General features: G+C 24.4%; 1 protein-coding gene across 1 annotated transcript; it reads left to right on the top strand.

Annotated features, from left to right (window-relative positions):
- Positions 1-92: 92 nt before the first annotated feature.
- On the top strand, positions 93-11,542 carry LOC111619788 (the record flags this gene model as incomplete). Its single annotated transcript, XM_023361601.1, has 7 exons — positions 93-251; positions 322-580; positions 1,645-1,717; positions 3,090-3,195; positions 3,291-3,386; positions 8,941-9,005; positions 11,491-11,542. Coding segments are annotated over exons 1-7 (711 nt in total), but the record flags the coding sequence as incomplete, so codon positions are not given.
- Between the last annotated feature and the right edge of the window lie 323 nt (positions 11,543-11,865).

Below are 11,865 nucleotides of genomic sequence, written 5' to 3'. Positions count from 1 at the left end.
ATGATTAATTATAAAATTCAAATATACAGAATAATAATTCATAATTTCTCTGACATATTAAGGTCTTCTCCAGTTTATATTAAATTTATATCAGTACAAATCTATTACCTAATATAAAATTTCTTACAAATATATTTAATATTTATATAATTTCTAGTGTACCTGGAGTTATTGTAACAAGTTTAGCTTTAATGAATTCCAATAGAAATGAAATTAATCAAACAAATCAAGTAATATCTAGTTATATTCAAGTAAGTTATTCAGTTTTTACATTTAGAGTTCATAATAATTAAGAAATTAAGAAGAAATCATGTGTTTTAGGGAACCATCGTGGTAATTACTGTTATAAGTTTACTTCTGACAGTTTCTGGCTTACTAGGCTATTGTCGTCATTCGATTCCTAAACTACCGCTTTGGATAAAGAAAGAAAACTCTTTGAATTCTGATACCAACGTTCATACACATTCTTCTTCTTCTTGTCTTAAAACTCGATCTTCACAACAAGAGAAATCGGAATCCAAACCGTCTCTTAATGTCGAAGAACAATTGCAGAAATCAGTATTAATCAATGCTTTACCAGGCAAGATTTATTTAAATTATTACTAATAAATAGATTTAAATTACACTTTTAATAACATGTATTAGTTATATATATCATAAATACCGAAGAGGTGTAACAGAGATTTTAATATCTTCGTAAATATTAAAATTTTAATACAGTAATTAAGTTTCGATATATTAAGCTGCTATGTGATTATGATTAAAATTTATAAAAATAAATTTAAAATAGAAATATACCATTAAAACAGAAATGTTTTTCAATAATTACTTTGATTCTACGTTGTGTTAAGTCATTAAAAAGTAATTTTTATTTATTTAACAATTAATGTAATAAAAAATATAGTTTTAATTAATTTATCACTTTAAAGTGAGATAGTTATTAAAATTTTATGTATTCAATCTTATAATTAATTATTTTATAATAAAGATAGGAAAAATGAAAAAAATTCTAAATATTTTTATTAAAATAAATTTATAAGTATTTTTTAAATGCTCATAAAAGTTATAAATACCTTTAACTTATACAAATTAAAGTCTACGCCCTTCTGAAGCATGTCCATTAACAACTACTTATTAGAGTTCATTCATTCTTTCTTCTGGGAAAATATTTAACTTTTCTCTGAGAGTAATTAATAATAACATACAATAGATGAATGATTATTAGAATATCAAGATATCTACTCAATTTTTCATAAATATAATACATTATTAATATTCACTGTCCTATAAAGTTGACTAGTTCTATGTAAAGACACGATGGGCGTCTCCATAGCATAATTAGTAATACATAAGCCATCCTCGCCAGTAGTTAGTTCTCATATCTCGTCTGAAATCAAATTTATTTTCTTGTATGTGACTTTATTTTGTTTTTCGAGTGCATGCTTAACATCAAAACTTTATTTATACAACAGTTAGTATGATGTGAAAATTATATTATATGAGTAAGCTCTGAAATGTTCAGTATTAATTTTAAAATACTGTAAAACTAAATAAATGTTATTTATTTATATTAATATTTTCATTTCATTAATTTTTATATATTACTGTGTTAACTTTTTTTGTATTTTTTAATACGAAATCTAGTATGTCTGGCATTAGAATGGAAAAATGTAGAAATAACAAAATGTAACTTTTCTCAAATTGGAAATATACAAAGGTAAAATATAATATTTTTTTAAAAATAATAATTAGTAAACATTTATTCATTAAAGTTATTAAAGTAATTTTATAATATAAAGAAAAATTAATAATAATAATTTTATTAATTTATTAATTATTATAGTTAATTTATGATATATTATAGATTATAGATAGTAAATTAAATGTAGGTGAGATTAATTTCCGAAGTTAGTTCTTTCAAAAATTTGCATGATAAAATATGTCTAGTATGACAAATAGAATTGTTGAATTGAACTTTTAATATTTATGTACAGTACTGCACAGTACATGTAATGTTAAATTAATTTCTAATTTTTATAAGCTTAAATTCGTGACTTTATTTTAGTATTGTATTATAAATGTAATTAAGACAACCGGATGGCCAAGGTGGTTAAGATGTCAGGCTACTGCTCTAACTCAGTGGTCCCCAACCCCCGGGCCGCGGACCTGTACCGGTCCGTGGATAAAATGGTACCGGGCCGCCCAAGGAACATTAAATTACTGGTATTTCCATTTTATTTACTATGGTGTATTTCTCTCGGGTTTATGCGACTTTTAATTAATGGACGACGGAACAATGGAATAAACTGGACATAAGAAACACATTTCGGGTGTCATTGTCTCCTATTAACTCCAGATGGAACCGTCTTGTTGCAAAGAAACAAGCTCAGGGTTCTCATTGATTTAACGTTCTAGTGAGTTAAAATGTTAGATCACATTATATTAATTTTTTGTTGTAACTATATTTTATTTTGAAGGCATGTTTAAATTAAAATTAAAAAAATTAAAATTAAAATTATTAAATTAAATCAATCTAAAATATAAACAATCAACGTCCCCCCTCAGTGGGCCGCGGTAAAATATCAAACGTTGACTGGTCCGTGGCGATAAAAAGGTTGGGACCGCTGCTCTAGCTGACCCGAGATCTGATCCTGACGATCAACTCCAGGAATTTTTTGGGGTGATCTGCCCTAGATATGTCAGACCTATCCCTCACTATTCGTTCTCCCCATTGTAGGCCTGGACGAACCCACGATGGGCACGATTAAAAAGGCCTCTTTGTTGAAAAAAAATTGATTTGTTACAATTTATAAAACGTGTGCGTTATTTAACAGTTATTCTTTCATTTAAATAGTTTTTAAATGTCATTTTAAAGGATTTTTGAAATGTATTTATAAATATTAATTTTAATTTCGTACTGATCGCTAGTTTTATTTTTAGCTTTCGTTTCGATCAATTTTTATCATATGAATTGCATTAAAAAATAGAAAAACCTGTATTCTAAATCATTTTAAATGTTATGAAGTAACTTATTCTCTGGAGAATTACATCAAAAGATTTCCATTTAAATTTAATTTTGGATTTCACAGGCGCAAAATTTCGGAGGAAGGACAACACGAGGACTTTCAGAATCACGATGAAGAATATAATAGATATATTTTATTAATTGTATTCCAAACAGTTGCCATGACAACAGTAAGTCGTTTATTATATCAGCTACCTTTTACTAGTTCTTCTGAGAAAATTATGGATATGTAAAACTAATATATTATTTTTTTCTTTTTGTAAAGAATTTGCTTTCTTCTATATGGAAATTAATCGGAGACAAAGAATGCGGCGTATACGTGATTTTGCAGTTTTTAGATGCTTTACAGATTTATGGCCAAGTAAGTTTTTTGTTATTGAAATATTTCATTTTTCATAAATTCTATTTCACTTTCATTGATTACCAAAGAATGTATAGAAAAAGCTTTATTAGCGTACTTCTTGTGGAATCTAAACATTGTTTAAGAGAAATATTTTTAAAAATATTTTAATACATAAATATTATACGAAATTTACAAATTCTTTGCTATGTTTACTTTTATAATTAATGAATTGATGCCGATAATTTGTAATAAAATTTAAAAATGGTGTTATAGATTGCTATAGATTTACAACATTGTTTTGATCTGTTGATGATTTTAAAAGTTAATGAAAGAAACATACATAATCTGAAGGCAAAATCCTTACAAATATATTTTATAAAATAATTCTGAGAATCGTAATTTCAGTTACACGTGAATTTCCTTTTAGGATATTATTTTAGTTTTTTGTTGTTTTTAAGGCATTGATGAATGGAGGAGAAAAAAAAAGAATTTTAATTATAATAAAACATTATTATTTATTATGTAAAACACTTAGTCATAAATAAAATTTTCAGTGAAAGAAACTGATTTTTTAACGCTAAATTAGAATATTTATATATTCAGTGATAAAATCATATTTTCGTATAAATGGAACTTTTTGCTTTCGTTCTTCTAATATAATTTTATTAATTCTTTCAACTATATTAATTAATTAATATTTTAAAGGAATTACTGAACTTTATGCAAATTTACAACTTATATAGGAAATTTCAAATTAATTTAGGATACTGGATATTTTTCTTGTGACCAAAAGTAAGGTATAATTTAAATAGCTACAGGAAATCTTTCAGCGGAACTGGAAAATTTTATTGACTTATTTGCCCAATATAAATATACCAGTATCATGTTTCATTTACAAACCCCCATAAGACTTGAAATTTATTTGATACCCAGTACTTTTGTATAATTTGTCTTTCCATTGTTAGTTCTCAGTTCTGTCTGTTGATATTTTCCAACTTTCGATTCTCAAAAAATTAATCTTGAAGAATTTAATAGTTATTCTTGAAAAGTAATTTATATTTTCATAGGAACGTTTATAGATAACTTATTAAAATATATTAGCATAAATGATACTCTAATTTTTGACTAGCAACTGCTTTATAAAACTCTAAAAAAGAAATTTAAATACAATAAATCTAAAAAATGATACACTGTAATTCAAAATATTTATAAACATCAGTTAAGTTTATATCAGCTTTTGTCATATAACGTAAAACAATCACATCTTAAATAAAGCAGAACATATTTCAATAGAAAAATTCAAAACGTAACCCCTTATTTCTTCTAATTGTAAGTCATAAAAGCGATACCTAGTGGCCGAGTAGATAAAACCATTGAACAATGGTCGTGGGTTCGCGCCTAGTCAATGGGCCCTTCACGTAGACTTTTCCGGGTTTTCTTCACGTTCGTAACACCTACATAGGGACCAGTTTCTCATAGAAAGTCCTCCCGCGAGGCAGATCACCCACTTATTGCGTTGCCGTATACAAACAAACAAATTCATAAACGGATAGATTATATATTAAAAAAACTAATATTTATTTTTCAAATGTTTATTTTTAATGTATTCTTGTTACTTTTATATCAATGAAAGATTAGAAGCAACATGAAAGCAAAAAAAATAGAAAAACGAAATATAAATGTTTAATGCTTGAAGAAATGTTTCAAATATCAACTAGCTTATTTGTTATGTTAGTGGAATAGATATAATCAAGCATCTCTTCCACTGGTTAAGACTTAACAATGAAATATGGTATTTACTGTGTTAGCGAAGAAGAAAACTCCATAACTTCTGTTATATCTAGAAAAATATTTTATTAACTAAAAAGAAAGACTTTTCTTGGGCATTTCGTAATATTTATTTATTCTGTCAGAGTATGACGTGAATTATGTTAGATGTCATGTAGAATTGAACCATCTAATCATAATTCAAATTTTAAAAAATTGTAACGTATTATTATTAATTATATTTTCGAAATGAACAGACATACAGTATTATTAATTCATAATTCTAAGTGCAGTAAATTTTAAAAATCAATACATAAAATTTACATTAATAATTTTGTATTGTTAAATATCACTTTATTTAAATAAAATAATACTTAAATAATATCTACATTTATATACTTAATTGAATTAATTAGAATAGTATTATGATTATCTAAAACTTATATAGTAAGTTGGGGTAAAGTAGATCAGATTCAGCAAAATCACTCGTTTAAAATAAACTATAACAGAAAATTCAATTAACTTCAATGTAAAAAAATATCACAACTAGTGATTGAAAAACCATAATTTGCAAACACTTTAGTTTATTGTGAATTGTAATATTGACATTTCAAAGTATATTGGCAAACGATCCGTTTCACTCCAGTGTATGGATGAAATGGATTTGTCGCTTTTTAATTCTGATAATCGAATTAAACACAAACACGACAAAACAAGCTCACTGCATTAAAATAGTTTAAAATAGAAAAATTTAAGAACATTTTTACATGGTGAATATGGAAAAAAGATCCTCTTAGTACACACAAAGTAGAAAGAGCTAAAAATAAAAATAAGAGCTCTGTTCCTTACCATCATAGCGTAACTAAGCGGTCTTAGGATTCTTGTTTCTCTGGACTGGTTCCAAAAAATTTTACTTTGGTTTTATTATTTCTGAAAAATCTTAGCTCCATTTAGCCTTCTGAGGAACCAATATCCTCTACTTCCTGTATAGTTACTGTTACTGACTACTTGGCCGAATCCTAGTATGGAGACCTTGACCGAAATGGCTATAATTTGAGATCAGCCACGTATCCAATTGTATTAAATCCATAATATTAGAAGTCTGTGTTCTTGAATAAATGTCCACCAGTAGCCGAGTGGATAATATCACTGAACACTGGTAGTTGGTCATGGGTTCTCACTTCGCCAACGGGCTAGCCAGATAGAGTTTTCCGGGTTTTATTCTTGTTTGTAACGCCTAAATAGAGGCCAATTTCTTATAGAAAGTCGTCCCAAGAGGCATCTCCTCCCTTGGTAGATCGTCCACGTGTCGCGTCACCGTAAGCAAAATAATAATAAAAAAAAAGCTATTTTTAAATAAAAAAAACTGTCCTAATTCATTTACAGTTCATAATGACAAATTAGAATGAAAAGAACGTGATAATAGATGATTATTATTTCTATTATTGTGTTAATGTAGCTTCTGTGGATACATATAAATATTGTAATAATGATCCATTTCACCCCCATATAAAGTAATCCAAATCATCCACATGAAATGAAGTAGGGGGGAATTTAATTATTAACTACTGCCACATTAGGCGTACCAAAGTGTAACATCGTCAAAAGTCCCTCTACTTTGCCTAACTGATAACTGATTTGTATTTTCATTTATAATGAGTGTAATATTTCAATTTATTGCTAGTGCTGACGATAACTTAGGAATTATTCACGTGTCGTCGCTCATGTACAGACACGAAATGGTGTTTTCGACAAAAGTGATGACAGTTTGGCTAAGTACTTTCTTCCTTAACTTCTAGAAATTTCAACGAATCGGTGGCATGTATAGAAAATAAAACTTAAAAATGTGACGCTAGAAGCATTGCGTGACCCATTTCATTTCAGCTTATCCGATTCAAAATGTACTGTACATTTATAAAGCGTCATATATCAGATATATTATATAAAAGTAATTATATTTTAAATAGTTCTAAATTACTAATTGAAATATACTTGTTTATAATTTTTAAGTGTTTTTAAATTATTAAAATGTAATTTGGAAACATTTTTCATAAATTGTAAAATACAAATAAAATATCCTAAATTTTCCATAGATACCGGTAATAAATATAATGAAAAATATAAAAAATACAGTATATACTTATTATTTATTAGTATTTAATTAAATAAAATTAGTTTATTGAAACAAAATTGTTTAATGACTGAAAATATTCTATTAAAATATCGATATAAAATGTTATTTTTTACTTTACCGGCTGTTATAAATAACAGGGAGAAAGTACGGAAATCGGTTAAAAAAATTACCTCTCGCCTCCCAATATTTTTATATTTTTGAGCTCAAGGGACTTCGAAACGCCGAGAAATGTAAAATAATTGGTGTTTTTTTTTCTGTATGTTTAGATGTTAGTTTATGGGGATGTAGTACGATTTTATTCACCCACTTTAATCTCCTGTGACTTTTGTCGAAAATTTCTGATATTTTGCTGTAAGGTTTGTGTATTACGAGGATTGATCCTATTAAATTTTACTGGTAAAAGGTCGAGGAGGTTGAAAGATAGAGGGATGCCATGAGTCATATCTCGATTGATGTCGGACTTAATTAATGAAGATTGTACTCGTTATTGGCATTTAAAATTTTTTATAAGTCATCAAAATTAAGCTTTTTGTCATTTTATAATAATTAATAATATAAAAAATATTTTAATAAAATTTCATAACAGATGGTGCCACAAACAATTTTAACTCTCGCCGAGAAAATTACGCAACTCGTTTCTAGATTTTATTAATAAAGTAAATTCCATTAAGGACTGAATATTATTCAGTTTTTTTTAATTAATAAACTGAATAAGGTTCAGTCTTCCCAATATATTAATTAAAGAAATTTTGTAACTTTTTAGCAATAAATTCAATTATTTTGGTTAAATTCTAAACGTATATCTAAATTAAACCAATATTATTTATTTTAATATTTAGATATATTTTAAAGTTATTGAGTAACAAAAAATTTGATATTTAACTTTTCGTATTTTTATTTAAAATTCATATACAAGAATAATTAATTTAGACTCGAATTCTGCCTAGTATAATTCTTATACTTCATTCAATTGAATAGCAGAATTCCTATTCTAAATAAAAATAATCTATTTATTTGAATTAAATAATATTTTTCAAAGTAAGCAATAATACACTATGTACAGTACTTTTGTAACATTCTGAAGCGTGAGTATCTAGAGATTTATTTAAATAAAAAATCATAGTTATCCAAATAAATAAAATTATAATAGTTTAGTTGTAAATCTCTAAAGGCAATAAAAAGCAATAACTAATAAAGGGTAGGAAAATTATTAAAATTCGACAACAAAAACATATTTACTAGCTTATAATAAATCAACGATTATAAATTCTTGCTAGAAGATTAAAGATATAAGCGAATATAATCCAGTTTGAACAATGAATAATAATTTTGACATAACTTAATTTACATTTTTATAAATAAATTTTAATAGTTTAAAATTTATGAAAAATTATGTTTCTAAATAAAAAGAAAATACTTTACTAATGAAAAATTTTGGAGAATTTTCTGTAATTTTATCGAAAATTAAAATTTTTACTTTCATATATTTATACTGATTAAATAATCTAAATTACGGAAAATATTGGCTTATTATATTACTAAATATGTAAAATCATATAATTATAATCATATTTCATTTTTAATTTGAATATTTTTCATCTCACTTAAAAAATTTGAGATTTTAATTACTTATTTTAATGATATATTTACATTTATGTTATTTATTTTTAGGGTTTCATTATTTTTTGCTTATTTCATGTAAATATAAAACCTCTTTGGAAAAACTGCATATCCAGGTAATAAAAAATTTTAACTATATTTTTATAATAGTTATATTTATATTTTCAAATAATTTATAAAAAAAGATAAAATTTACTTGTGATTAAACTGTGCACACAAATTTTTATTTTACATGAAAAACTAATGAATTTATTATAAGAATTTGAAAAATATTCTATAGAAACTAATGAAAGAAATTTTAAATAGGCCTATAAATTTATATGTAGGACAAACTAATCTTAATTTAAGTACTAGAAATTACCAAGTTTAGTAAATTGATAAATCAAGATCATTTCATAAATAGAGTCCTTTTCTTACAGGTTTTTTAATAACAACAAATATAATAATACTAATAACAGAATGATAAAAATAATTAGATATCGATATTTATAAAATGATTATTTCTAACTACATTTCTGGAAAAATAAACTGTACTAAATGAAATTTTAACCATAGATTTGATAAGAAATCTAAACTAAAATGGGGAAAAACTAGTAAAGTATTTTAAAATTCATTTTTGATTTCACAAAAGTATTACTATATATATAGATGTATATAAATATAAACGTAAAGTAATATAATTCATGATTATAACGGACGGATTTTATTGCAAATCGTGCAAAGTGACTTCCATCTTGACGTCATCACCTTATGGCTTCACATCATGCTATTACCAACGCTTCTAAGATAAAGTATGTCAGTCTTAAAATTCTACCATCATCATCGAAGATCTAGAGACAAGCGATTCACCTCTCTAGAATCGATCTTTCTATCACTAGCTCTAGGAAAAGTGTTCCATTTTCTCTAATTTTCTAACATGAAAAAATACAATTAGTTGTAAAAGCCGAAACAAATTATTCTTTGTAATTTACATGAGTTTTTACATTACTTAAATGAATTAAATATAAATTAAGAGAGTATTTTGCTTCAGAATTATTCATTTTAAGAATTAATATTCCTCGTTTTCTATTGAATACAATATCCAAAATTTACGCTACATTTAAGAATTATCTGAAATACAAATTCATTAAAGTTTCTTCGATGTGCTTTTGGCAAATAATTACTTGATATAAGTATTTAATTTAATTTCTTAATTGTATAAATAATTATAAATTAATTAACTTTGTATAGTGATTTAAAACTTATTGATAAAATAAAAGGTCATACACGTGTATTAACTTAAAGAAAGAATATTTATATTTGACATACTTCATTTAAGTTTATAAGTTAAATAGGTTTATTAAATAACCACTAAACAAATACTGTATATTACATACGCAACGTCTAGTAAAAAAATAATATAGGACTTTATTTTTAAAATGGAAAAATTTACATTCCGATTTTTCATTCCATATTCTCACTTTCTTCTGCTTCAATCGTACTTCCGACTGAGAAGATATTACGTTTCTATATCAAATAAAAATCGACTTTTTAGAAAGTTTAACTTTAGATTTTGAACTCAAATTTAAAATAAATAAGTTTTCATTATTTAAAATAATATAAATATAATATCAATAATTAAAATTGTTATTATAAATAAAAATAAATTTAATTTAAATTTTAATCTATACTTTTAACTTTTTGAAGATAATCGATAAATAGAAACTAAAGAATTGTATTATATATTTATAGCTAGTCTAGTTTTAAAGAAAAATATAAATAAATATATTTTTATTTGAAAACTAGAATAGTATTAAATCTAGAATATATTTAAATTAATTAACTTGTTTAAGAAAAGTGGTCACCTTATACAAGTGGTCATATTAACAGGTTTCACTGTAATTTGTAATTAAATTATTTATTGATTTATTACCTTTACATATATATTTAACATTTATTCGCTTAAATTCTTTTAAAAATATAAAGTATATCCAATGAAATTTCTTATATTTTTGATAGAAATAAAGGAAAATAATAACAGCATAATGTTTATGCTGTCACTATTTTTATGCAATAAATATTAGAGCTGAGAATATGTTTTATTTTTTACACAATTTAAAAATGATAAAATCAATTAGCAATACATTGAAAATTAAAATAATAAGATCTTTGAAATAAATATTAAATAATTATGTTACACTTTTTTAAAATATAAAGTTTAAAATATTAGTAAATAGATTTCAAAATATCATCAAGTAAATTATAATTTCTGTTATATATAATTATATAACAATAAAAAATATTTTCTCGTAGTTTCCATTTCACAAAAATTGAATATTTAAAATAAAATAATGCAAGATAAAAAAAAAAAAAACTTATATATTATATCAAAATAAATACTTCTTCGAGCATTTATCATACATTTAAACAATTATTTCACAACGAAAGTACGTCAATGTATAAACTCCACAAAAGCATTTAAAGTTTTTGAAAATTTAAAGATGTTTGTCGTTATTTAATTAATTATTCCATATCCCATACATTTTCAAATTTCTCAGATTAGGAACAAAGTTTAAAAATGTTTAACATGATTGTTTTCTTATTAATGTTTTTCCATTTCAGATGCCGATTCAAGCTACAGATTTATTCATCAAAATCGAATGAAGAGGAATTTGTTAGTACGAAATTTTAATTATGTTTGTAAATAAATTAATAAATTTTGTACATTATTTTATATATTTATAAATTAATAAAACAAATTTTTTCATTAATTTGATATTTTTCTTTAAAAATTTTAATTAAATAAAAAAATTAATATTTTAATATACGTAAGAATATGAAGGAAACAAATTCAGAATATGAAAAATCAATTATTAATTAAAGATAAACGTTATTATCAATACTGTATATTAAAAATATAAAATTTTATTAATAGTGAGATATTTAATAAGAAATGGCACCTTGTTTTTATGTTTTTTTTTTTTAATTTTTTCCTTT

This window comes from Centruroides sculpturatus, unplaced genomic scaffold, assembly GCF_000671375.1.
Source record: "Centruroides sculpturatus isolate CEXI.00-Female unplaced genomic scaffold, Cexi_2.0 scaffold201, whole genome shotgun sequence".
Classification (NCBI taxonomy): domain Eukaryota; kingdom Metazoa; phylum Arthropoda; class Arachnida; order Scorpiones; family Buthidae; genus Centruroides; species Centruroides sculpturatus.
Note: the sequence above shows the minus strand (reverse complement) of the source record. Positions and strands in the feature narration are given on the sequence as shown.